Below are 26,570 nucleotides of genomic sequence, written 5' to 3'. Positions count from 1 at the left end.
CTATTATGGACAAACAACAGCGCCCTCTAGTCCCTATTGTGGACAGAAAGTAACCTATTATGGACAGAAAAGTAACCTATTGTGGACAGATTTCAAAAACATGAAAATGAAGATTAGTTCCACTTCCGTATAAAAAGACTAAATAAACGGTTAAATTCAACCAAAAACCCATTGAATTCCAATCAATGTTACTATTTGTTTGCTTTAAACTAAAGTTTTTCAGGTAAATCAAATTTTTGGTCAAAGTAAATAACTAAGATGGCATACTAAAAAAAACATTAAACACAATATTTTTTCATGGAGACAACGTATCTTTAAGTATAGTTATCCTTACGGTTTGGGGGAAAATACATCTTTTATAAAATAAAAAAATACGATACATCAGCGGCGATCTACATCGTCGTCATACATACATTTCCAGAAATAATGTAACCTTGTTTTTTTATGGGAATGTTTATCCATATCTACGATAGCAATCTAAATGTGTTATGGTGGAAAATAATACATAGTAAGTTAATAACAACTGTAAATAAAGTAATAATTAATTCTTTAGTTGCATTGTCTATAACCATCTGTGTTAAAACTTTGTATATTAACTTTTTATATTACTATATACTTCACATATAATATGAACAACAGGTAACTATGTGATATTAATTATTGTTATTATTTGTTCGTATTATTATCATATTTAAATACACGTGGCAAAACACTCCTAAACAATTTATTTTGACAAGATCAACAATGATATTAATATGTATACATATTAATTAATACTTTATAATTAAAAGACACCACCTGTTTTTTGAGCTGTTAGTATATATAAACTAGAAAATGAGTAGATAACATTCACATTACTTTGAATGTGCGAAACCAAACTTCGAATGACAATGAAGATCTTCAATTGCGCAGTGGTTTTTGTCTGTTGCATGATTGCCCTAAGTGAAGCTGATGTTAGAAAGGTATGTATATACTGTAACATAATTTCTGCTTACAAATATCAACAAATGATAATTTATTAAAAAATATATTTTTCAAATTAATTAATTAAATTTCAGTACATCACCGGGCGGTTTAGAATTTGATGTTTTTATATATATTAAATTATATTATTATATATCTGGTACGCAGGGACAAAACTGTCAGCAGCAGTGATAATCCGGCACTAGTGGGTACGGTTTGTACTACTTTTCCGGATAAATAATACTTATAATAACATAAAATAAGTGTATTAGTTCAATGAAGTTAACGTTATGTTATGTTTCTATTCCATTAAGAGCAAGGACATCGACACTGTTGGGCAATACATATGGAACATCATTACAGGCGGCTATAGGGGTGAGATTACTAAACCTTGTATATAATTTATTAGATATTAACGCCAACTCAGACTGCGTCGTACGACGAGGCCCGACACAGGGTCTTGACTCGTCGGTGCTGTCCGAGTTGAATCTCGACGATACGAATCGTCTCGAGATAGCGTCAGGCGTTGCTTTTGGCTTTTGGCAAAACATTAAACATGTTTAATTTTTCATACGACACAGTCTGAGTTGGCCTTTAGAGTAGTAATATAATTATAGGAAGATAATCACTTTGAAATGTCCATTGTTCATTTTTGAACAAAATGCATTTTGCTTTTGGATGGGGTGTTATGTTGCCGCTAAAGGCCAATCAGACAGCTTCGTACGACGAAGACCGATAGGTCATCCCGTCGGGAGAAAATTAAACACGATTAAAGTTATCGCGATGATCTAAAAACTACGGTCGAGGCTACCTCAAGACGACCGTCTTGTCGGAATTCAACACAGACAGCACCATCGAGTCAAGACGCTTCGTCTTAATTGGCCTTAAGACGCGCGTTCTGGTTTGAACAAGGGGAACACATTTCCGCAAGTGTTCAGTTTTTTCAGTTTGGATGCCACCGCCCATTCCCAAGCATACGGACCTTGGTGTACGGTATATTATGAATTATATGTTTTTCTTATATTCGTCATTACAGATCCATTAATTAAACTGTCGCTTTTTTCACAGGAAATGGGCGGCCATGTAAAGGTTTAAAAGAGGAGTTTCTGAAGCTAATGAACAATATCAGCACTGTTTATACACGTTGGGGTAGAAATACCTGTCCAGAGTCTGCAGACTTAGTATATTCTGGTGTGTGAATTTATTCATTTTCTTTTCAATTTGTTTACCAATATTCTCATAACATACAGTGCAATCCCTCCTTTCGGGACTCTATTTTGTAAAAGGGATGAACGGAAATATATATTTTAACACTATAAAATCCAGTGGACTGGGAGTTCTTCATTCTTCATGTCCGGGTCTGTATAAATAGCGGTATTCGAGTGGTTAGAACACTTATCTATTAGGCCTATAGTCAAGTTTTCTTACCACTTGAATATTATTAATTATACTCTTATTTAAAGATGGTTATACATTTGTTCTTGTAAAACAGTCTACATTCACTGATTCATTCGGCCTTCTTTCCACCAATTCAATCTGTTGGGCTCTGTCTACACTTTATGTGACAAAAAAGGTGATGTTCCCATATATAGACACGATGACATCATAATCACTACCATATTTGAAGATATCACTACGATATTTGGAGATATCACTACCATATTTGGGTACATTTGTCAAACTAGTTTAATAGTCTAGACAGAGCTTTATGTGTAAACATTGTATACAAGCTTTTAGATGTTCTTGGTTTAATGTAGTTTTTTTATTATTTACCATGATGAGTAACTCGTCATAATTGTACTAATCATGTCATTTCTAAATTATAATATTTTAAAATTCAGATCCATATTACCACACGAGCATTAGATACATAATTCACTTCACTATCGTTTTCACGAAGATGCCGTTCATTTATATATACATTTATAATTTTAATATAGTTTATCTCGTCAATTTGATTATTAGGATATATCGGCGGAGGGAACTACGGTCAAAAAGGGGCTGGAACAAATCCACAGTGCATGCCAAGGGTACCTGAATTCAATGCCGCACTTCAATCAACTTCAGGTTCCCGGGGTTATCTATACGGTGCTGAATATGAAACTGCCAGTTATGTCTCTGCGTTTTCCACAAGAAACAACGGAGATGGAGTATGCGCAGTGTGTCGTGCACGAGGAAAATCAGCAACTCTGACCATCCCAGCTAAACGCAATTGCCCTGAAGATTGGACAAAAGAGTATGAAGGTTTATTGATGGGTAGTAATAATGGCCATTCTGGAATTAACTACTTATGTGTCGATGAGAATCCCGAAATGGTACCGGGTTCTACCGCAAGCAGAGATGGGCTCCTGCTCTATCCAGTTGTTTCAATCTGCGGCTCACTGCCGTGTGCACCGTACACTGCCAACTATGAGCTATCGTGCGTTGTATGTACGGCATAAATTCGAGTGGTCAAAATATTTAAAACCAAGTAGAATATGCATTAGGCATTCAAAACAATTAGTTTTACTTTAACAACAAGTTATACGGCAATTTGGCAATTGAAGAAAGGCCTTCATGTAATCTTAAAAATTTATCTTACACAATTGATTTTTCTTGTTTTCACTTTTCTTAATCAATGAGCCTGAAACGATAAGATTACCGAGCCATAATGATGAACACCAACGAACCATTTAGAAGAAAATGTAATTAATATCACATGTCATTTAATCTTGTTTTTGATTGAATTAAATTATATTGCATCATATTTTTGTGTTGGTTTAATTTTTAGTATATACAACTCTGTCTACACTATCAAAGTATTTTGGCACAAAATATCCCCAAAACTACCAAATATGATAGTTATATGCTTAAATATGGTAGTGATATAAAGTCATTTCGTCCATATATGGGCAAATCACATTTTTTTTGTCACATAAAGTTTGATGGTGTAGACAGTAGGATGTATAATTTGTTTATTAACGATGAAGACCATGACCATTGTTGTAGTATTAAAACATTAAGCTCAACTCGGAAAACGTCAGCTCAACGGTTCATTTTCAAACCTGTATGTAGCCAAGTGGGTTAAGAATCTCCACAATTTAAAATTAATATTTTAAATTAAAAAAGATACGAGAAGATAATGTTTACATAAAGCCGAAGTAGACCGACAGCAAGAGGACCTCTATAAAAAGAATCGAGTATCTCTATTTTATTTAATACAATATTGAGGATTTTATTGAGCTAAAACATCTCTATTTTAAAGCTACTAGCCGTTGGTCTCGTGTGGGTATGCACATTATAAGAATTCATCTGTTCCAAAACAATTAACAGATTTTTAGGGGAAAGTTTTCCTGGAGCCATTAGTGCTTGTAAGGTTAAATATTGAAAAATCACTATTCAGATAAGTAATACCAGGGAAGAGTGTGTCTGCATGTAATACCATGTAGAACAAAGGTCTAAAGCTCTGTCTACACTACCAATCTAGTTTTTACAGAAAAATGTGATGTACCCAGATATGGTAGTGATATGCTTAAATACAATATGGTAGTGATAGTGATCATTGTTTTGTCGCATAAGATTTGATGATGTAGACAGAGCTTTAGTGTAATACTTATCGATGACACTGAAGTAGTCACGGAAACAAAACGCGCGGTTTGGTGGTTCATAGCCCTATTGGTACCCACGTCATTATTAAGACTGTTTTCCTGTCGACGTTATTCGACGCTATCGTTAACAATAATCGGCGATCTACGTAAACATTGAAATGTTAACGATTTACAGGAAAAGGTACTCGCAATCGTTATTATTTCAACTTGATCGTTTTTAAACGATCGTCGTTGAACTTTTAACGATTAACGACGATAGCGTCGACTAACGTCGACAGGAAAACAGGCTTTATGGGAGATTTTGTGTATCTTTGTTCCATCGTTACCTCTTTTAAAAAGATCAGGTGCGGGCAAAAATTGTATACTGATCATACATTTATAATTCATGCCTGTAACTAAGCTTCAATTATCTAATGCTTGGTTTCCACTAGAGACGCAACACAGGGACGTACGTAAGCTTGACGTAAGTGATTTAACCAATCACAAACGATGGATTATTCGAACTGTCTTGTCATTGGTAAATTTGTTTTGAATTCGTCTACGCCTTTTCGTTTCGTCTCTCTAGTGGAAACCAAGCTTAAAATCGAAGAATGTAAAAGCAAATTATTTAGCAGGGCTTTGTTTAAGCATGGAGGAAGTATGGATGATGTAAATATGTCCCCCAAAAACATGAAAATGAAGATTAGTTCCACTTCCGTATACAAAGACCAAATAAACGGGTAAATTCAACCGAAAACCCATTGAATTCCAGTCAATGTTACTATTTTTTGCTTTAAATTACAGTTTTCAGGTAAATAATCAAATTTTTGGTCAAAGTGAATAACTATTATGTAACATTAAGATGGCCTATCAAAAAAAAATTTGTTCATGGAGATAATGTATCTTTAAGTATAGTTATTTTTACGGTTTGGAGGAAAATACATCTTTTATAAAAAAAAAACTATACGATACATCATCGGCGGCGATCTACAACATCGTCATACACATACATTTCCAGAAATAATGTAACCTTGTTTTTTTATGGGAATGTTTATCCATATCTACGATAGCAATCTAAATGTGTTATCTGTTTTTACTTTATGGTGGAAAATAATACACAATTAGTTAATAACTACTGTAAATAACGTAATAATTAATTCTTTAGTTGCATTGTCTATAACCATCTGTGTTAAAACTTTGTATATTAACTTTTTATATTACTATATTTAACATATAATATGAACAACAGGTAACTATGAAAAATTGTGATAATAATTATTGTTATTATTAATTTGTTCGTGTTATTATCATATTTAAATACACGTGGCAAAACAATCGTAAACAATTTATTTTGACAAGATCAACAATGATATTAATATGTATACATTCAATTAACATTTATAATTAAAAGAAGACACCACCTGTTTTCTGAGCAATTAGTATATAAACTAGAAAGTAAGTAGATAACATTCACATTACTTTGAATGTGCGAAACCAAACTTCGAATGACAATGAAGATCTTCAATTGCGCTGTAGTTTTTGTCTGTTGCATGATTGCCCTAAGTGAAGCTGATGTTAGAAAGGTATGTATATACTGTAATATATTTCTGCTTACAAATATCAACAAATGGTAATTTATTAAAAAATATATCTATTTTTCAAAAGTGTTTGTCTTTTCCAGATAAATAATACGTATAATAACATAAAATAAGTGTATTAGTTCAATGAAGTTAACGTTATGTTATGTTTCTATTCCATTAAGAGCAAGGACATCGACACTGTTGGGCAATACATATGGAACATCATTACAGGCGGCTATAGGGGTGAGATTACTAAACATTGTATATAATTTATTGGGTATTAAGGCAGACTGCGTCGTACGACGTGGCCCGACAAAGGGTCTTGACTCGTCGGTACTATCCGAGTTGAATCCCGACGAGACGAATCGTCTCGAGATAGGCTGCGTCGGGCGTTGCTTTTGGTCGTCGGCAAAACATTAAACATGTTTAATTTTTCATACGACACAGTCTGAGTTGGCCTTTAGAGTAGTAATATAATTATAGGAACATAACCACTTTGAAATGTCCATTGTTCATTTTTGAACAAAATGCATTTTGCTTTAGGATGGGGTGTTATGTTGCCGCTAAAGGTCAACTCAGACAGCTAGACCGATTGGTCATCCCGTCGGGAGAAAAGTAACACGACAAAGTTATCGCGATGACCTAAAAACTACGGTCGATGTTACCTTAAGACGACCGTCTTGTCGGAATTCAACACAGACAGGCTGTCTGAGACAGCACCATTGAGTCAAGACGTTTCGTCTTAATTGGCCTTAAGACGCGCGTTCTGGTTTGAACAAGGGGAACACATTTTCCGCAAGTGTTCAGTTTTTCCAGTTTAGGTGCCACCGCCTATTCCCAAGCATACGGGCCTTGGTGTATATTATGAATTATATGTTTTCTTTCTTTATTCGCAGGAAATGGGCGGCCATGTAAAGGTTTAAAAGAGGAGTTTCTGAAGCTAATGAACAATATCAGCACTGTATATACACGGTGGGGTAGAAATACCTGTCCAGAGTCTGCAGACCTAGTATATTCTGGTGTGTGAATTTATTAATTTTCTTTTCAATATGTTTACCAATATTCTCATAATATACAGTGAAACCCCTCCTTTTGGGACTCGTGTTCGGGTCTATATAAATAGCGATAGTCGAGTGGTTATAACACATATCTATTAAGCCTATAGTCAAGTTTTCTTACCACTTGAATACAGCTATTTATACTCTTATTTAAATATGGTTATATATTTATACTTGTAAAACAGGCTACATTCACTGTTTCATTCTGAGATCTTTCCACCAATTCACTCTGTTAAGCTCTGTTTACACTATCAAACTTTATGTGACGAAAAAATGTGATGTTCCCATATGGACATGATGACATCATATTACTACCATATTTGGGGATACCACTACCATATTTGGAAATATCACTACCATATTTGGGTACATCACACTTTTTTGTCAAACTAGTTTAATAGTGTAGACAGAGCTTTAGGTGTACATATTTTATACAAGCTTTTAGATGTTCTTGGTTATGTTGTTGTTTTTTATTATTTATCATGATGAATAACTCGTCATAATTGTACTAATCATGTCATTTCTAATGTATAATATTTTAAACCTCAGATCCATATTAATACACGAGCATTAGATACATAATTCACTTCACTATCGTTTTCACGGAATGAAGAGGATGCCGTTCATTTATATATACAGCTATGATTTTATTATGTTTATCTCGTCAATTTGATTATTAGGATATATCGGCGGAGGGCACTACAACACCAAAGGGGCTGGAACAAATCCACAGTGCATGCCAAGGGTACCTGAATACAATAACGCACTTCAATCAACTTCAGGTTCCCGGGGTTATCTATACGGTGCTGAATATGAAACTGCCAGTTATGTCTCTGCGTTTTCCACAAGAAACAACGGAGATGCTGTATGCGCAGTGTGTCGTGCACGAAGCAAATCAGCAACTCTGACCATCCCAGCTAAACGCAATTGCCCTGAAGATTGGACAAAAGAGTATGAAGGTTTAATGATGGGTAGTTCTACTAGCTATTATGGAATGAACTACGTATGTGTCGATGAGAATCCCGAAATGGTACCGGGTTCCACCGCAAACAGAGACGGTCTTCTGCTCTATCCAGTTATTTCAATTTGTGGCTCACTCCCGTGTACACCGTACATTTCCAGCTACGAGCTATCGTGCGTTGTATGTACGGCATAAATTCGAGTGGTCAACATATTTAAAACCTAGTAGAATAGGCATTAGGCATTCAAAACAATTAATTTTACTTTAACAACAAGTTTCAATGCACCGTTTTATACGGAAATTTGGCAATTGAAGAGAGACCTTCATGTAATCATGAATATTTATCTTACAAAATTGATTTTTTCTTGTTTTTGCTTTTCTTAATCAATGAGCCTGAAACGATTACCGTACCATAATGATGAACACCAACGAATCATTTAGAAGAAGTAATTAATATCACATGTCATTTAATCTTGTTTTTGATTGAATTAAATTATATTGCATCATATTTTTGTGTTGGTTTAATATTTAGTATATACAGTTCTGTCTACACTATCAAACATGATAGTGATATGCTCAAACATTGTAGTAATATAATGTCATTTCGTCCATATGGACAAATCACTTTTTTTGTTGTCACATACAGTTTGATGGTGTAGACAAGGCTTTATAATTTGTTTATTAACGATGATGACCATGACCAAACATTCAGCTCAACTCGGAAAACGTCGGCTCAACGGTTCATTTTCAAACCTGTATGTAGCCATGTGGGTTAAGAATCTCCACAATTTAAAAGTAATATTTTCAATTAAAAAAGATATTTTTAGGAAAAACGATAAGATAATGTTTACATAAAGCCGAAGTAGACCGACAGCAAGTGGACTTCTATAAAAAGAGTATCTCTATTTTGTTCAATACAATATTGAGGATTTTGGCGAACTAAAACATCTCTATTTTGAAACTACTAGCCGTAACGTATGCCTATGCCCCCGGTGTGCTGATCTGGGTAGGTGCTGCAATGCTGTAGAGGGCCTAATCCGAGTTTCTTCAGTTAGTTAATCTTTGGGACGAAATTAAATACCTTTACCTTATTGATACCTGTACTAAAATAAACGATATCTCTATTGAAAACGAAGATATCTTTTTCTTTAAAGTAAGATATCTGCTTTTAGAATTAAGGGATTGTGAACCATATGCCTATAATGTACTGCCATTACGGCCATTCGATTTGATTTGATTTGGTAAAGATAAACATGTTGGTACACAAACGCCGACTGGAATTGCCTCACAAAAAATGGCAATAACCAAGACGTGGGTCAAGCCTATAATAAGCGCTTTTGTGGTATACTTTACAGATGTTGTTGTACAGATACAATGTTAAAGATGTATTGTCCCCCTGAAAAAATAATTCTTACAAAAAATGTTGTTGAATATTCCATTTTAATGTAACATAATAGCTATCCACTTTGACTAAAAATTTGATCGAAAAAAAATGTATTTACCTGAAAAAATGTAGTTTAAAGCAAAAAAAAATGGTCAAATTGGCTGCCAGCCAATGGATTTTTGGTTGAATTTAATCATTTATTTTGTCATTTTATAAGTGAAAACATTATTTGTTTTCGTTTTTTTTTTCTATGGAAGTGATTAACTTTATTAAAACTACAAAATAACATATTCAAAGTCTGATTTTATTAATCTTCTTTTTTCATGTTTTTGGGGAACAATACATCTTTAAGAGTAGCGAAATCCCAGAATACACAACATTTAGAAAGGCTTCACAAGAAACAGACATTAATTCAATCTGAGACAACTATATTTCCAGAGATTGGTAACGGCTGAGTGTCATTTGTGTCGCACTTGCTGAAAGTTGGGCGTCGTGTATCGCTTTGTTATGTAAATTGCTGAGTCGGCGGCAATGAGCTCATTGGTCATCAATGAATATGCAAATTTGCGCCTGCGCAGTTGTGTTGTTATTTAAAATCAGTGATCTATGAAGAAAGTTTTAGAGAGAATCTCGCGAAATACACCAATGGATGCACATGAATCCCTATGCGATTCGAATCTCTGGTAATATAGTTGTCTCAGATTAAATATTAACAAATGTAATTCGAAACAGGGAAGAACAGAGAAAAGATGGAAAAGATAGGACGACAAGAAAAGATGATAATAATATTTATTCGGTCACCAATGAAAAATAACCAAGCAATTGTAATACAAATAAACTATACATAACATGAAATAAAGTGTTTTGCTAGAGCAGAGACTCAAATATTGAAATTGTTTGTGAAACTTTTATGTCATTTCGTATTTGCTCCCATAGTCTAGGAAAGGAAACAAATACAGAATTATTAAAACTATTGCCTTTCGAATTCCAACGTAAATGTCTACCCGGACATCTTTCACTAGTAATTTTCTGTGTAATTAAAACAAGTCTTTAATAATTCTATCAATTTCAATTCATAAGATGTGTCCCAGGAACCTTCCTCTCTAAACTAATTCTGTGTGCAAAATGATAATTCCGTGAGCAAAAGGATAATGCTATGAAGTTATCGGCCACCGTAAAATACAATGTAAGATGCATAAGTGCTGAACTGATCTGAACTTTTATCGTATCTCTTTTAAATCAGAGGCACAATCTCAATGAGATGTGCAACAAGTTTACAGTGAATAATAAAAACAAATTAGACAAGAACAAATTACAAAATATTAAAGTAAACTGAGAAAGATTAAAAACTAAGAAATGTACAAATTAAGTTTGAGAAGGAATTGTATTATATATATATCATTTCGTAAGTAATTCTTTGTATTATTCCTCGTATTATTAACATTTTCAGATGGTATTTATTGTAATATTTTGGCACGTCACAATCACAACATGACGCGTAAACAATTAATAACAAACAAATAAACTGAAACTGCATGCGTATGTTATGTTATAAGAGTAAACAGGGACACAGTTTTAATTAAAGTATTTCATCAGAGAATAAACACAATGCACTACATTATATTTTAATAAATTACTTTGGCAAATCAATAAACAAATAATTGATATTAGTGGTTAAAGAGAATGCGTAATTTTGAAATAAAAAGTATGCAAATATAAAACAACACTAACAAAGACAGTGATTCAAAAATGAATAAACAAAATGTATAAACAAAATGTAATACCATCTGGGTGTTTTCAATAATATAATTAAAAATATGATTTTATTTATTTGCGAATATCAATGGACAGGTATTTAGATGGATTATATTGTATTGAATCACCTGAGTTACAGAAACTGTTAATTTGATGCTTTAAACAAATAATTGTGACATATGTGGGACCTGATTGTTAACATGGGAAAACCAAAGCTGTTGTATTAAGAATGGGCGGGATTAAAAAAGTTACCGAACTACGTCATGCAATGGTGATGACGTTGTTCTGTTCTGGCATTACCATTAGCTCACGTGGTATTTGGTCAATGGCAATACGAACACTGCCAAACAACGCCTGTAGAGGTCTATGCAAGTTAGCCGTTTCATTGAAAGCAAATACTGTACAATATCACACCAGATCTGAATGTACTTGTTTGATGCTATGATGGTGCCTATTGGTACTTAACAATGGAGCCGGCTCCTGTTTAAAAGTTACAGTTTAATAGAGACCTATAGAGTTATGAAATACCTAGTAAGATTTCCAATGTAACAGAAAACTTTATTTCGATACAGGTTCGGCTTCGTATGGCAAAACCAAAGTATTTAGAACAAAACAAATCACTTTTAACTGTTTTCGAAAATAGACACAACTAAAGATACTATGTTCAGATAACATGAATCCAGTCAGAGTGACATTTGAAGCGTTCAACACTATATGAATGCACGTACTACACTTTTGACCCAAGTTTGATTGAAGTCAGAGCTCAGGGTAAAAATTGCCTCTTTTTTTTAAATAATCGAATCGTGTATGCTTAAACATGGTTTAAACTAAACAGCAAATCTTATTGTAAGCCTATTTTGGTCCCTTACGTAACCCGTAGTGAGCTGCTGGGCTAAATTCTAAATACTTCTAAATAAATGTAGACCCTATAGTAGTAAACGTTGAACAAGTTACAATAATACTGGTCTTTGATCGATACTTAAAACAATATGTGTGCGTTCAAGTACATAAAGTTAGTTTTTGAATAAACAAAATACAAAACCAGATTTTGCAATTTAATTAACAATTTATAGTTATTTATTGTGCGAAAATAATAAATTATCAAAACAGTATGGCCTGTACACCTGTTTTCAACAATAAAAGAAACTAACTTTGGCTAATTTGTTTTTCAAAAGTACAACATTGATTGTGTTTATTTTGGAAAGATCAATAATGATAATTAATAATAATAATAATAAAATTAATTATAAGACATCACCACCTGTTTTCTAAACAGTGTATATAAACTAGAAAATAAACTAGACTACATTCACACTGATTTGAATGTGTAAAACCAACTTCAATGAACATGACTTTCTTCAGTTGTACAGTCATCCTTATTTGCTGCCTGATTTCATTAAGTGACGCTGGTGGAAAAGTAAGTATGTACAATCTCATATAGGCCCAGTTACTTGGAAAAATGTTTGCAATGCATTTACCAAATAATAGTATAGGCCTTTTGTTTGCAATACATTTGCCAAATATGGTATAGGCCTTTTGTTTGCAATACATTTGCCAAATATAGTAGGGCTTTTGGTTCGAAGTATGTGTAAGTAATACTGTAGGCCTATTTGTCATGAATGTATTTATTAATAGATACAGTATTTCATAAAATCACTATACTTGTGACGTTGCAACATTTATTCAAATCTCGAATTATCTGTATCTTCAATGTGAGCCGAAATATTATATAGCAGGCCTTCTGATGGTCTGTGTATTTCTCTTAGCGCTCAACTTATTTTCTTTCTTTTTTCAATTCTCGACAATGTTAAAGATATGTTGTCCCCTTGAAAACATATTTTGTACATTTTGATTAATGAGTTCATTAAGCATTTGATCAAAGGATGATACCTTGTTTAAAAGTTAGTTTCTTCAGTTATTGATTTTTTTTAATCTGCTTTGGAAAGTTGAAAAAAAAAATACAATTAGGATAAAACTAGGCTACATTTTGTCAAATTATGAGTTAATGTTAAGCGCTAAATCGGCTAAAATAAGCAAAAATCTACTAGATTTGGTGAAGATTTTCACAGCACATATTTGTATTTAACGTGGATTAATGAATAAAATAGAATCTATTCATTATCCATGAATAAACACAGCATTAAGGCCAATTTACACAAACGAGTGCTAACGGTATTAAAAATATACAATCTATGTTATTATGACCATTTAGATACAGATTGTACGTGGGACAAACTACGCGGTTTTCCGCTTTATTAAGCGTGGTTCCCACTAGCGACGCAACGCAGCGACGTTTTGACGCAAAGTGCTGTATTGCGTAATCACAAGTTGGAACCGATGACGAAACAGTGCTGCAAACATCGCATGTTTGATTTCACGCAGGCGGGGGAAAACACAATTATTAGAAGGGCATTTTCTTACGTTGCATAGGTTGCCCTACGTTGCGTCGCTAGTGGGAACCAAGCTTTACTGTTATCGCTCGTCTTACGTTGCATAGGTTGCGCTACGTTGCGTCGCTAGTGAGAACCAAGCTTTACTGTTACCGCTCGTCTTACGTTGCATAGGTTGCGCTACGTTGCGCCGCAAGTGGGAACCAAGCTTTACTGTTACCGCCCGTCGGTGTAAATTTTCCTTTAGCATGTTTTTCATAACACTTCCTGATCACGATGACCGTCACAATGTTTTAATCTCTTTAAGTGTAGTTTAACATCGAAGATAACGGAGGGTACGGCGGCAATGTTGGGCAATACGTATGGAATATAATTTCACCTGGTGCTGGATTTGGTGAGCTCATGATACTATCATTATAAAAGTATATGGCTATCAAAATAGGAAAAATGAAATATTCTTGGAAAATACTAACTGTATATCATCACCATCACGATGATACATTGTAAATGCTATATATTATTTTTTTAAATGATATGTCACTTAAAAATTGCAAGAACGCATTTAAAAAATAATCACAAATATGCACGTGTCACATGCATGTGACAAGCCAAGGGTCTTGTTTTGCCCTTTCTGAATATATTATATAAAAGACAAAAAGGAGGCGATACATTTTGTGTACGTGTATGCTTTATATTTTTTATGATGCAATTTAACTGTCTATATTTCATTTAAAGGAAATGTGCCATCTAATAAATGTATCCGAGATAAGCTTCTGGAGCTACTAAACAACTCCTCCACTGTGTATACACGTTGGGGTAGAAATGACTGTCCAGATACGTCAGATCTAGTGTTCACAGGTGTGTATCATTGACTTGCCACAAGTGGGCGTTTTCATTATTTTTCTTCCACAGTTCAAATTCAGTTATGACACGCCATGTCACGTGCCAAAATGATTTTCTTTTTACGAACAGGATCTCCGTCTGAGATACCTAGATAATCCATTACATATACTTATTGATTATGTAAATGTTTATGAATTTATAGAGTTCACTAGTAGAAATGTTGTGATATTTAGGGATATTTATATATTTTTCTTTGTGTTTTTTTTAATTCGTTGTTATCTTTTAATTATACTTTGAACACAATGAATTGAATAGATACTCTTATTGTTTTTTTAGGGTATATTGCCGGAGGCAATGGTTGCTACAAAGGAGCAGGTAAAAATGCACAGTGCATGCCTGCAACGCCTGATCCAAGTAACAGCAGACTTCAGTCAAGTTCAGGCTCCCGGGCTAGCCTATACGGTGCTGAATATGAAACTGCCGGTTATGTCTCTGCGTTTTCCCGAGTAAACAACGGAGATGCAGTATGTGCGGTGTGTCGTGCACGTGGGAAGTCGACAAATTTGATGATCCCGGCTAAACGCAATTGCCCAAGTGATTGGACAAAAGAGTACGAAGGTTTGTTGATGGGTAGTAGATCCACGTATTATGGAAGCGAATACATTTGTGTCGATGCGAATCCAGAAATGAGACCGAGTTCCACAGGAAACACCGGTGGCTTCCTGCTGTATCCAATCGAAGGGAAAACAAGCCCGCTGCCGTCTCCGTACATTAACGGATACGAGTTGTCGTGTGTTGTATGTACGGTGTAGATTGAAAGTGGCCGCCAATAACGATTAAATATAGTAGGCCTAGGCATATTAGGCATGCAGTAGGCATTTATCACTTTTTAGAATCTTTTGACTCTAATTTACGGAAGAATTTTAACTTAATTTAAGATTTAAAAAATAGGTATTTTTCGGTACACATTTTTTGTGACATTCGGAAAATGGATGATTACCGTAGCCTGTATCAAATATATATATTCAAAACAGAATTTCTATCATTATTAAACGTGGGTACTTAATATTCACAGTTAAAAAAACAATATAGACATCATTATTATCTTTCTTGATAATTTTAAAACTATTACTTATCTCCTTTTGATTCAATTAAATTATAATATTGCATCGTACTTGTTGTGTTTTACTTTTTAATTGTAATCAGGAACAGTATTGTAACAAACACAACCAATTGGACTAACTGAATCTTTTTTTTAACAACGAAACTTGCACCAGTTGTCCGATTTACCAATAATCCATGATGAGACACAGACACTTTACCAACTTGGAAAAGTGAAATGCCGAGAGAGGGTGCTATATAATTGAACGATACAGAGCCATAGAGAGAGTTTCGATATTGAATGGATTAGAAGCCATGTTTGTGTCCAACTATTCCTATGTAGCGTATGGAGTTGAGTCTTTTGTTTTGATATATATATAAATCCAAAGGCAAATTACTGAAAAAAATGACAATGCTGTGGGTATCAGTGGCTGGATCTCAATGGAGATACAAAAAAAAAAGCGAAAAGCTAAACCAAAACGATAAAGTAAACAGCCAGAAAAGTTAGCAGAGCTTTCGGGCAACACTAGCCCTTCATCAGTGCATATATATAATATATGGCTCTGGAACGATACATATAATTATAGAGGGCACAATTAAAAACAATCTGATGTCTGGTGTTTTCCAGACCACGAGAGGGCCCATTTCATGGGATTATTGTCTAAGTTAATTGTTAGTTAATCTCTCTCAACTTCGAAAACATCGAAGATATTGTGATGAGGACTTTCACAACATGAAATAAATATATATACAGTTGCCGAAAACTTGACACAACCTAGTATTCGAACTATGTCCATTAGCGCCCTAATTTATGCCGTGATGTAATCTATACGCGTTCTGATTGGTTAAAATTAGGTAGTGGCCTCAACTACTATCCTGTAGACTTTAATCTCTTTCAGACCCGCCGATCCCTTGAGTTTACAATTGTAAATTTACGATTTTTTTTCTTTTAATAAATTAATGAAGGACTAAAGTTAAGTTAATCATGCACTAGCTGTACATGCAGACTGTTTCATGAAAGTGGTAAACAAATATCTTCAATCATCAGGTGTCTAAATACTAACTATATTTTCTTTACTTTGAATATGGTATAATTTTTTTACAGACATTTTTGCAATTTAACTGTTTGTTTTGTAAAACAAACAAACGTACTTACTATGCAGGTTGATGGTTTTGTTGATAAATGTTGATCCAAGAGAGCTTGAAGGCGATGACGATGAAAGATGAGATAAATCCAAACAAAAAGGAAGCTACGCTGACGAAGAACAAGATGACTTTCTTCTCCAAAAGATATATTATTCGAAGACGATACGATGCTCTGCCACATTTAAATCCATGCCTTAGATGACTTGCTGCTAAATATAGTACTAAATATAGTACTAAACTGCCGTAACTTTTCGATAGCAAAACAAAAACAGACACACCTACGGAAGAAGCAAAATGGTTTAAATTATAGATACAAATTTCATATTTATTTATTAATATTCAGCGGTGTAATTTTAAATTTAAATTATTAAATTATTAATTTTAATTTCTGCGCTCCATGGTAGAAATATGCCTATATTATTATATACATTTCATTGTATTATTCCAGTTTTGTCACTACTTAGATTACAGTAAGTTTTAATTGGCTTTCCCCACAAACAAGTTTGGAGATCTGCCAATTTATTTACTTACCTCTTTGATTTTTATTATCGGTATTATCCTACAAAAGTTTGATTCAAGTTTAAATTAACACTATAGAATGTTTCATGAAGGAGAAAAAAAAACATCTCTCTTCGTGTCAACTATTTTGTTTTTACTTAAATTACTTACTATACTTTTTTTTACACATTATTTATCACCACAGAGCATATTTGAGTAATGCATGTTTAATTGGAATTAACATTTTAACTTACATGACAATTATGTATAATGATCTATTACGATGATATGCTTTCGTAGAGTCTCAGCTAATACTATAGACCGACTGATGTTTCAATTTTGCAGACAATATGCCTAATAATTGTAGTGTTACCAGTAATAGTTTTCTTGACTTACCCATTGTTCAGAATCACGTCTTCGTGGTTGTTGTACATGCGGTGGAACGCGGAAACCGGAACAGAGAAACAGAATGTATGCAAATTTATTTCTGCAAAGAGCTTTCCATGAGTCATTTCATAGTTGCAGGAGTTCGGAATCATTCGTGACAAACTTTTTTACGTGTTATTGAGTTTTTCGGAACTAGAGATCCGGGAACATTGCGTCAAGAATGTTATTTGAAAAAACATTAATATTATAACGGTACAACAGAGAACAGCTAAGACTGAACAACGATTTTTATTGAATAATAAATAATCCTACATTTCGACGATATAATTAAATAATACGGTAACGTATACATAATGCTTATATATGAAATAAAATATAATAAATAGTTTTTTTGCCTATGCAGTATCTTTGCTTTTTATTTATTTTTTTATAGGCCTATGTCCATGCACCATCATCAAATCTACGACTATGTCTACTTAATTAAGGAATATAGGCCAAACCTGAGTTAAATTATGATATGCATATTCCCCACCGCCACCACCACACCTAAATGTTAGTGCTGACTTTTAGACAGCAAACTCATAACATATGAATTAAGCAGTAACTTCGTAGGCCTCCTGTAAGAAACACTGTTTTAAATTGTTTAGTGTTTTTTTCATTGCTTCTCGAGTGCCCAGTGTCTCCCAACTCTCACAGCCAAACAGATTGGCGGCCTTTGGGACGATAGGTACTTTTGCTTTTATACATGATATTTATACTATAGACAATAACGATACCTAAAAAATGTTACGCATGAGTTTTAACACTCGTTTTTTCTGTTCTGGTGATTTTCACTCAGAGGTAACAGTTGAAGGTTACAATTCTCTGTTAATGGAAACATTTCAATTGTGTAATTTGAGGGACAGCTACAGCACTCGGGGTATGGTTCACACCCTGAATCACAACAAAGCTGTGCACTTTCATCATACCCTACCATCACACTTGGTCTAATCTCAACTTTTTTCGTTTCGGTTGCCCATAGTTTTTCCATTTCAAGTATGATACGCTTGTACTCAGTTAGATTTCCCAAGTTGTTATTCTCTCCGGGATCGAGAAGGATATCAAAAAGAAACGGAGGAATGTTATGTACTGTATCACCACCTACACAAAGGTCTACTTCTGTAAATTCACGATTATTCAAAATGTGAGCTTTGTATTTCTCATTTCGGACAGCATATGGTAGCTGAATAGTGTTATAATAAAGCATTGAATGACGATGAGCCTGAAAGTAAAAACATACATAAAAGGCTATTTTAGATGCACGAAATATAATGATTTGCTTATTTTATAGATACCGTAAATCTTCTAATAATAACCCACTACTCTAATAGTAACCCATGGGGTTGCTAAGAGTCACAAAAACTTATGATGCAGCCGTATTTTAAAAATAAGGAGAAAATGCATGTTGATCTCGAGAGTGGGGAGGATTGAGTGCTTTTGAGTTTATAAAATAAAGTTAGAGTTCAACCAAATTTTCAGGTGCCTAATTTAAGATTAGTAATAATAACCCACTACTCTAATAGTAACCCCCCTTCTAATAGTGACTCACCCTAAAAAACAATCAAAGAATAATAACCCAATGGTTACAATTAGAAGATTTACGGTAAGTTTCGGGCTAGATAAGTTGCCATTTTACGATAGGCCTAAGAAAATCAATGCATCGAAAAAAAAACTGTCTTATCATTCCATTGTTTTAAAGAATTGCATCAGAGAAATCAACATCCATCCAGTTGTAGGCTACAATACAATATGTCAATACAATACAATACAAAAGTTAGCCCCTAAGACACATGTATGGCATTAATCAATAATACAAGGAACCAACGGACGAAAGGATATATATCTTACTTTTCCATTGTTTAGGATTGCATCAGAAAAGTCAAACCCATCCAATGTGACGTCGAAGTCCTCTGGTGAAGAACCACTGAGAGTACGAAGTGTTGGCCAGATGTCGAGATGACTGAAGAATTGTGTTGAAATTCCACTGGAAATTTTTCCTTTCCAATAAGCTAAAGTAGGAACGCGTATCCCACCTTCAAATGTGGAACCTTTACCACAAGCCATGACGCCAGAGGAACCACCCTCTTCTATTTGGGTTAAAAGCGCTCTGTAAGTACAAAAATACATACATAGGCCTACAAAAAATGTGTAGATGGGGGAAATTTAAAATAGGCCTACAAATTAAGTAATTAAAGTATCCATTTATTTATATAAATATTTATTAGAAGGTAATAAAACCAATACAACTTATGAAGATATTCAAGTAGGCCTGGTAACGGGTAAAACGTTACGGTACCCATTATCTGATGTGAAAATGACAAGCGTATTTTCGATCACTCCGCTTTTCTTTAGTTCATCCATCACCTCTCCTACTTGCCAATCTAGTTCCGCCAAAGAATCCATGTAAACGCCGCCCGTTGTAGAATTTCTAAATTGTTTACCAGCAAAATGTGGAACATGTGGATGGAAAAATGAGTACATAAGAAAAAATGGAGTGTCTGCGCAAGAGTATGTTTGAATCACACTACGAGCTGTTCTTGTCATTCTTCTGCTTAAAACTGTTAAATCTACTGGTTGTTCGATGATTTCGTCTCCATACATTAACTGGCATGGTGCCAACGAGTCGTGACATGATTGGCAGTTGCAGTCGTCACTGGGATAAAAGCACGTGACGCATGGACAATCCATATGTGAATTAGGTATCCCGAAATACTCATCAAAGCCATGATGTAAAGGAAGATATTCTTTGTGACGTCCAACACCAAGATGCCATTTACCAATCAGAGCCGACTTGTAACCTTGTTTAGCCAACATCTCTGGTATTGTGACTTCGTCATGAGGTAATCCTCCAGTCAATGCTTGATTAAACACAGAATAATTACCCTGCGACCAGATACCTGAGCGAACCGCATACCTTCCAGTTAGAAGACTGGCTCTGTTAAAATAAATATAGTTAAATATCAACTTGAATGTGAGTTAATTATACCTCGAAGAGAGAAATATAGTACACGACATGATACTTCATCCGAAAATGTAATGTTAAAGGAATGGTTACCAATTTCATGTTCTGTGTATTATTATTCTGTTTTGCTATAATATATCTAAAAAAAATTATTATTGTAATAATCATGCATAATTGCTGCGTAAGTAGCTATATAATATATTACACAGAAATTTGACCTCCTGTCACGCTTCACATAGTATTGTGTGTGAACTCTGTGTACTCAAACTAGACCTTCAACCTGTTTTTTTGTCATGACATTTTTTATTTTATATATATAATTATATACAAATGTATTTTTTCGTTTATGGGTCTTGCGTGACAAGACATCTCTTCTTGCAAGATCCTTTATTAATGGTATTTTTGTATTGTCTCATTATAAATTACCACTCTTTTTATTGTATTGCTTTATAGAAACTAATAAATTAATGAATTATTATTATTATTGCTTTTCAGATCCGAAAGGTCTATATTTGACTACAAAACATTGGCCTAAGGAAGACAAATGCTTCGCTTTCTACGGGTAATATCAATTACAGGCGACGATCGAGTGTACACTGCAGTCCGTGGAGGGAGGTGGGGGTAGCTTTCAGATCACGTGTGTGAAGTCATGAACAGTAAAGTTGCCAAATTTTCTACAAATTAGTACTTAATTTCTCTTTTTTTAATTTTAATTTTGTGTTTCCAGATCAAAACAAAACAATACACAGGAATGAAAAGTATAAATCAATATTGCAGGACCATATTGAAAAACAGAAATGTTGTGATCTCTTCTTTTCGGAATTAGGTTATCCTGCCTAAATATGTTTTAATAAAATAAAATAATAAAGTTAAATAGCCATTTTTATCAAAGTTAAAAATGATTAGACTCTTTAAAAACAAAATAATACGGTACCTTGCAGGACTACACATCGGTGCCCCGCTATAGAATTGAGTAAACTTCAGTCCATGTTTTTCTAAGGCGTCAATGTTTGGTGTGTTTGATATTGCGTTACCATAAGATTGAAGATCACCGAAACCCATGTCGTCAGCGAGAAAAATAACAAAATTCGGTCTGTTGATAGGCTTTTGTTGGCCGTGTCCAATTAAGCATAATAAAAGCAAATAAAACGCGACAAATTCACTTTCTCTTACTACAAACATGGCTGCACCTACAGAAAAGTGTGTACATTGTTTAATGTTGTGTCGACTTAGAGCGGAGAACATTTTTTTTTTCTTATAGCTATTATGAATTCCAGATTTTTGTCATCATAAACTTTATATACATCTAGAAACTTAAAGACAACAGAATCATTTAATACTAAACTATACTTAATAATTTCAATTTATCGACTTACCTGATACTTCTAAAAAACCGCTCATATAGTTCTAAATATCAACTGTTATACCATCATGGTTATACAACAGCGTTTTCCAAAGTAACGTCACAAACTGTTTTTTTGACTGTCCAAACAGGTAAACATAAATTTATCACCACTTACGAGAGTGGTCTAACAACAATATTTTAGTAGCTCTTACCGCCTGAACAATATTAATAAAGTACCTTCACTCTCTCGATAATACTAAAACAATAATTGCATACGACCATTGCATAAATTCCATTGCATTTTCAATGCTAATTATAAGATAGAATAAACAGGCAACCGACAGACGTGTTATACAAATGTCATGTATACAAACGAATGTATAAATGCGGGTAGATATACGGTTCCTGCATAATTATTAAGTCAATTCTAAATGATCACCTAATAAACTTAATAATTTTTTCACCACTCGAACAAGAATATTATAGAACTTTTAGGCTTCCTTCACAACTTCCGTTTTCTTGCTGATAATGATAATTCATAACTATTTTTGATAGCCTCCATAATGTGTCTATAATCTACAGATTAGTATGCAAATACGTGTATATTCATGCTGGTACGACCAACAGCACACTGAGCTCGCCTTGACCAGACCAGATATATATTTGATTTGACTTGTAAGAGTCTTGTCGAAGTGGCCGCCAGACAAGACGACCGCTTATAATTACATTATAAATTAACAAATATGTGATAAATAATATGATTTTATGTAATGACATGAAAGATAATATGAATGTGAATAAAAGTGGTGTTTACCCCACAAAAGAGAAAAAACACTAATGTGTATGGAACGCCATGTGTGTAACGACTTGTATCATTTGATACATTGTTAAAGCTACTAATTTGACCATACGTTAAAATATTTGTTATTATTGTTAATTTTTATGCTGGTATTTTGAAAGTAAGTAATACACATAAACAATTAAAATTGCCTTAAGCTTACTTTATTTCTCAATAATTCAATTATATAGTTATGGAAGGCGAAAAATAACAATAATATAATTTAAAAAAGATTATCGTGTAGCACGCGTTTGCAGGATATGTACATACTCAAGTATTATTTGAACACGCGTTTCTTCTGTTCTCAATATCTTTCTCAGCTGTATGGTTTGAAGATCACAATTCTCCTTTAATGGAAACATTTCAATTGTGTAATTTGAGGGACAGCTACAGCACTCAGGGTATGGTTCACACCCTGAATCACAACAAAGTTGAATACTATCATCCTGACCTAATATCATACTTAGTTCAAAGTCAACTTTCTCCATTTCAGTTTTCCATAGTTCTGTCATTTCGTCTACGATATATCTGTATTCAGTTAAATTTCCTAAGTCATTGCGCTCTCCGGGGTCAAGAAGGGGGTCAAACAAAAGTGGAGGATCGTGAAATACTGTTTCATCACCAGATCTACAAAGATCTGTTTCTGTAACTGCACGATCATTTATAAAATGAGCTTTGTATTTTTGGTTTCGAACAGCAAATGGAAGTTCCGGAACGTTGGTTGAAAGAAATATAGCATAGAGTGTCGATGAGACTGAAAGTTAAAACAAACATAGCTAATTAAAATGTATCTGTATGTCTTGAATATCACACACAATTTTATAAGATAGCGATATATTTATTTTCATAGATAGGCCTACATTGTTTAAACTAAATAAGTTGGCTCTTTACATTGGTGTCCCACGATTGATATTAAGATATTAATGCCTCATGTCGTGCACGTGGGAAGTCGACAAATTTGATGATACCGGCTAAACGCAATTGCCCAAGTGATTGGACAAAAGAATACGAAGGTTTGTTGATGGGTAGTAAATCCACGTATTATGGAAGCGAATACATTTGTGTCGATGCGAATCCAGAAATGAGACCGAGTTCCACAGGAAACACCGGTGGCTTCCTGCTGTATCCAATCGAAGGGAGAACAAGCCCGCTGCCATCTCCGTACATTAACGGATACGAGTTGTTGTGTGTTGTATGTACGGTGTAGATCGAAAGTGGCCGCCAATAACGATTAAATATAGTAGGCCTAGGCATATTAGGCATGCAGTAGGCATTTATCACTTTTTAGGATCTTTTGACTCTAATTTACGGAAGAATTTTAATTTAATTTAAGATTTAAAAAATAGGTTTTTTTCGGTACACATTTTTTGTAACATTCGGAAAATGGATGATTACCGTAGCCTGTATCAAATATATATATTCAAAACAGAATTTCTATCATTATTAAACGTGGGTACTTAATATTCACAGTTAAAAAAAACAATATAGACATCATTATTATCTTTCTTGATAATTTTAAAACTATTACTTATCTCCTTTTGATTCAATTAAATTATAATATTGCATCGTACTTGTTGTGTTTTACTTTTTAATTGTAATCAGGAACAGTATTGTAACAAACACAACCAATTGGACTAACTGAATATTTTTTTTAACAACGAAACTTGCACCAGTTGTCCGATTTACCAATAATCCATGATGAGACACAGACACTTTACCAACTTGGAAAAGTGAAATGCCGAGAGAGGGTGCTATATAATTGAACGATACAGAGCCATAGAGAGAGTTTCGACATTGAATGGATTAGAAGCCATGTTTGTGTCCAACTATTCCTATGTAGCGTATGGAGTTGAGTCTTTTGTTTTGATATATATATAAATCCAAAGGCAAATTACTGAAAAAAATGACAATGCTGTGGGTATCAGTGGCTGGATCTCAATGGAGATACAAAAAAAAAAGCGAAAAGCTAAATCAAAATGATAAAGTAAACAAGGGCACAATTAAAAACAATCTGATGTCTGGTGCTTTCCAGACCACGAGAGGGCCCATTTCATGGGACTATTGTCTAAGTTAGAGATAATCTCTCTCAACTTCGAAAACATCGAAGATATTGTGATGAGGACTTTCACAACATGAAATAAATGTATACAGTTGCCGAAAACTTGACACAACCTAGTATTCGAACTATGTCCATTAGCGCCCTAATTTATGCCGTGATGTAATCTATACGCGTTCTGATTGGTTAAAATTAGGTAGTGGCCTCAACTACTATCCTGTAGACTTTAATCTCTTTCAGACCACCGATCCCTTGAGTTTACAATTGTAATTTACGATTTTTTTTCTTTTAATAAATTAATGAAGGACTAAAGTTAAGTTAATCATGCACTAGCTGTACATGCAGACTGTTTCATGAAAGTGGTAAACAAATATCTTCAATCATCAGGTGTCTAAATACTAACTATATTTTCTTTACTTTGAATATGTTATATTTTTTTTACAGAAATGTTTGCAATTTAACTGTTTGTTTTGTAAAACAAACAAACGTACTTACTATGCAGGTTGATGGTTTTGTTGATAAATGTTGATCCAAGAGAGCTTGAAGGCGATGACGATGAAAGATGAGATAAATCCAAACAAAAAGGAAGCTACGCTGACGAAGAACAAGATGACTTTCTTCTCCAAAAGATATATTATTCGAAGACGATACGATGCTCTGCCACATTTAAATCCATGCCTTAGATGAATTGCTGCTAAATATAGTACTAAATATAGTACTAAACTGCCGTAACTTTTCGATAGCAAAACAAAAACAGACACACCTACGGAAGAAGCAAAATGGTTTAAATTATAGATACAAATTTCATATTTATTTATTAATATTCAGCGGTGTAATTTTAAATTATTAAATTATTTTTTTTAATTTCTGCGCTCCATGGTAGAAATATGCCTATATTATTATATACATTTCATTGTATTATTCCAGTTTTGTCACTAATTAGATTACAGTAAGTTTTAATTGGCTTTCCCCACAAACAAGTTTGGAGATCTGCCAATTTATTTACTTACCTCTTTGATTTTTATTATCGGTATTATCCTACAAAAGTTTGATTGAAGTTTAAATTAACACTACAGAATGTTTCATGAAGGAGAAAAAAAACATCTCTCTTCGTGTCAACTATATTGTTTTTACTTAAATTACTTACTATACTTTTTTTTACACATTATTTATCACCACAGAGCATATTTGAGTAATGCATGTTTAATTGGAATTAACATTTTAACTTGCATGACAATGTATAATGATCTATTACGATGATATGCTTTCGTAGAGTCTCAGCTAATACTATAGACCGACTGATGTTTCAATTTTGCAGACAATATGCTTAATAATTGTAGTGTTACCAGTAATAGTTTTCTTGACTTACCATTGTTCAGAATCACGTCTTCGTGGTTGTACATGCGGTGGAACGCGGAAACCGGAACAGACAGACAGAATGTATGCAAATTTATTTCTGCAAAGAGCTTTCCATAAGTCATTTCATAGTTGCAGGAGTTCGGAATCATTCGTGACAAACTTTTTTACGTGTTATTGAGTTTTTCGGAACTAGAGATCCGGGAACATTGCGTCAAGAATGTTATTTGAAAAAACATTAATATTATAACGGTACAACAGAAAACAGCTAAGACTGAACAACGATTTTTATTGAAAAATAAATAATCCTACATTTCGACGATATAATTAAATAATACGGTA

The 26,570-nt window shown here is 33.8% G+C and overlaps 5 protein-coding genes and 1 long non-coding RNA gene across 9 annotated transcripts in view; 3 read left to right on the top strand and 3 right to left on the bottom strand.

Annotated features, from left to right (window-relative positions):
* Positions 1–17,693, bottom strand: part of LOC144843649 (short-chain collagen C4-like) — a 49,421-nt gene extending 31,728 nt beyond the window's left edge. Inside the window, exons 1-2 of one of the 3 annotated variants that reach the window (XM_078700531.1) lie at positions 17,642–17,693; positions 16,758–17,025 (exon numbers count right to left, since the gene is read on the bottom strand). In XM_078700531.1, the coding sequence (XP_078556657.1) occupies positions 16,758–16,928 (171 nt within the window). In that variant the 5' untranslated portion in view covers positions 16,929–17,025; positions 17,642–17,693. The other 2 variants (XM_078700529.1, XM_078700532.1) reach the window with 2 other exon arrangements.
* On the top strand, positions 823–3,709 carry LOC144842087 (uncharacterized). The gene is made up of 4 exons (XM_078698449.1): positions 823–962; positions 1,278–1,338; positions 2,032–2,154; positions 2,929–3,709. Exons 1-4 carry the CDS (start codon positions 864–866, stop codon positions 3,402–3,404), a joined length of 759 nt encoding a protein of 252 aa, XP_078554575.1. The 5' UTR covers positions 823–863; the 3' UTR covers positions 3,405–3,709.
* Positions 5,971–8,636, top strand: LOC144842088 (uncharacterized). The gene is made up of 4 exons (XM_078698450.1): positions 5,971–6,112; positions 6,292–6,352; positions 7,006–7,128; positions 7,848–8,636. The coding sequence occupies exons 1-4, from the start codon at positions 6,014–6,016 to the stop codon at positions 8,321–8,323; spliced, it is 759 nt and encodes a 252-aa protein (XP_078554576.1). The 5' UTR covers positions 5,971–6,013; the 3' UTR covers positions 8,324–8,636.
* LOC144843651 (uncharacterized) lies at positions 12,529–15,674 on the top strand. Its single transcript, XM_078700534.1, has 4 exons — positions 12,529–12,684; positions 13,970–14,051; positions 14,393–14,515; positions 14,837–15,674. Exons 1-4 carry the CDS (start codon positions 12,610–12,612, stop codon positions 15,310–15,312), a joined length of 756 nt encoding a protein of 251 aa, XP_078556660.1. The 5' UTR covers positions 12,529–12,609; the 3' UTR covers positions 15,313–15,674.
* A 216-nt stretch (positions 17,694–17,909) lies between the features above and the next one.
* On the bottom strand, positions 17,910–21,695 carry LOC144843452 (arylsulfatase A-like). Its single transcript, XM_078700237.1, has 4 exons — positions 21,568–21,695; positions 19,968–20,606; positions 19,520–19,778; positions 17,910–18,893 (listed from the first exon to the last, which is right to left on the bottom strand). Exons 1-4 carry the CDS (start codon positions 21,693–21,695, stop codon positions 18,432–18,434), a joined length of 1,488 nt encoding a protein of 495 aa, XP_078556363.1. The 3' UTR covers positions 17,910–18,431.
* A 1,263-nt stretch (positions 21,696–22,958) lies between these two features.
* LOC144842971 (uncharacterized) lies at positions 22,959–26,329 on the bottom strand. Of its 2 annotated transcripts, none has more exons than XR_013612210.1 (3): positions 26,242–26,329; positions 25,368–25,635; positions 22,959–23,570 (listed from the first exon to the last, which is right to left on the bottom strand). It is a non-coding gene; the product is annotated as an uncharacterized LOC144842971 (long non-coding RNA). The 2 variants fall into 2 exon arrangements; XR_013612209.1 differs by lacking the exon at positions 26,242–26,329 and adding an exon at positions 26,020–26,229.
* Positions 26,330–26,570: the final 241 nt, after the last annotated feature.

Source organism: Antedon bifida, chromosome 5, assembly GCF_963402885.1.
Source record: "Antedon bifida chromosome 5, ecAntBifi1.1, whole genome shotgun sequence".
NCBI lineage: Eukaryota > Metazoa > Echinodermata > Crinoidea > Comatulida > Antedonidae > Antedon > Antedon bifida.
This window is presented reverse-complemented; position numbering and strand designations above follow the sequence as displayed.

What these genes read in the sequence shown, in the direction of transcription:
- LOC144842088 (XM_078698450.1), top strand. Translation starts at nt 6,014, where the DNA reads ATGTGCGAAACCAAACTTCGAATGACAATGAAGATCTTCAATTGCGCT. An exon ending in GTGAAGCTGATGTTAGAAAG is followed by an intron (nt 6,113 to 6,291) that starts GTATGTATATAC and finishes TATTCCATTAAG; the next exon opens with AGCAAGGACATCGACACTGT. An exon ending in CATTACAGGCGGCTATAGGG is followed by an intron (nt 6,353 to 7,005) that starts GTGAGATTACTA and finishes CTTTATTCGCAG; the next exon opens with GAAATGGGCGGCCATGTAAA.
- LOC144843651 (XM_078700534.1), top strand. Translation starts at nt 12,610, where the DNA reads ATGAACATGACTTTCTTCAGTTGTACAGTCATCCTTATTTGCTGCCTG. An exon ending in TAAGTGACGCTGGTGGAAAA is followed by an intron (nt 12,685 to 13,969) that starts GTAAGTATGTAC and finishes CTTTAAGTGTAG; the next exon opens with TTTAACATCGAAGATAACGG. An exon ending in TTCACCTGGTGCTGGATTTG is followed by an intron (nt 14,052 to 14,392) that starts GTGAGCTCATGA and finishes TTTCATTTAAAG; the next exon opens with GAAATGTGCCATCTAATAAA.
- LOC144843452 (XM_078700237.1), bottom strand. Translation starts at nt 21,695, where the DNA reads ATGGGTTTCGGTGATCTTCAATCTTATGGTAACGCAATATCAAACACA. An exon ending in CCGATGTGTAGTCCTGCAAG is followed by an intron (nt 20,607 to 21,567) that starts GTACCGTATTAT and finishes TTATTTTAACAG; the next exon opens with AGCCAGTCTTCTAACTGGAA. An exon ending in ATTTTCACATCAGATAATGG is followed by an intron (nt 19,779 to 19,967) that starts GTACCGTAACGT and finishes TTGTACTTACAG; the next exon opens with AGCGCTTTTAACCCAAATAG.
- LOC144842087 (XM_078698449.1), top strand. Translation starts at nt 864, where the DNA reads ATGTGCGAAACCAAACTTCGAATGACAATGAAGATCTTCAATTGCGCA. An exon ending in GTGAAGCTGATGTTAGAAAG is followed by an intron (nt 963 to 1,277) that starts GTATGTATATAC and finishes TATTCCATTAAG; the next exon opens with AGCAAGGACATCGACACTGT. An exon ending in TGCAGACTTAGTATATTCTG is followed by an intron (nt 2,155 to 2,928) that starts GTGTGTGAATTT and finishes TTTGATTATTAG; the next exon opens with GATATATCGGCGGAGGGAAC.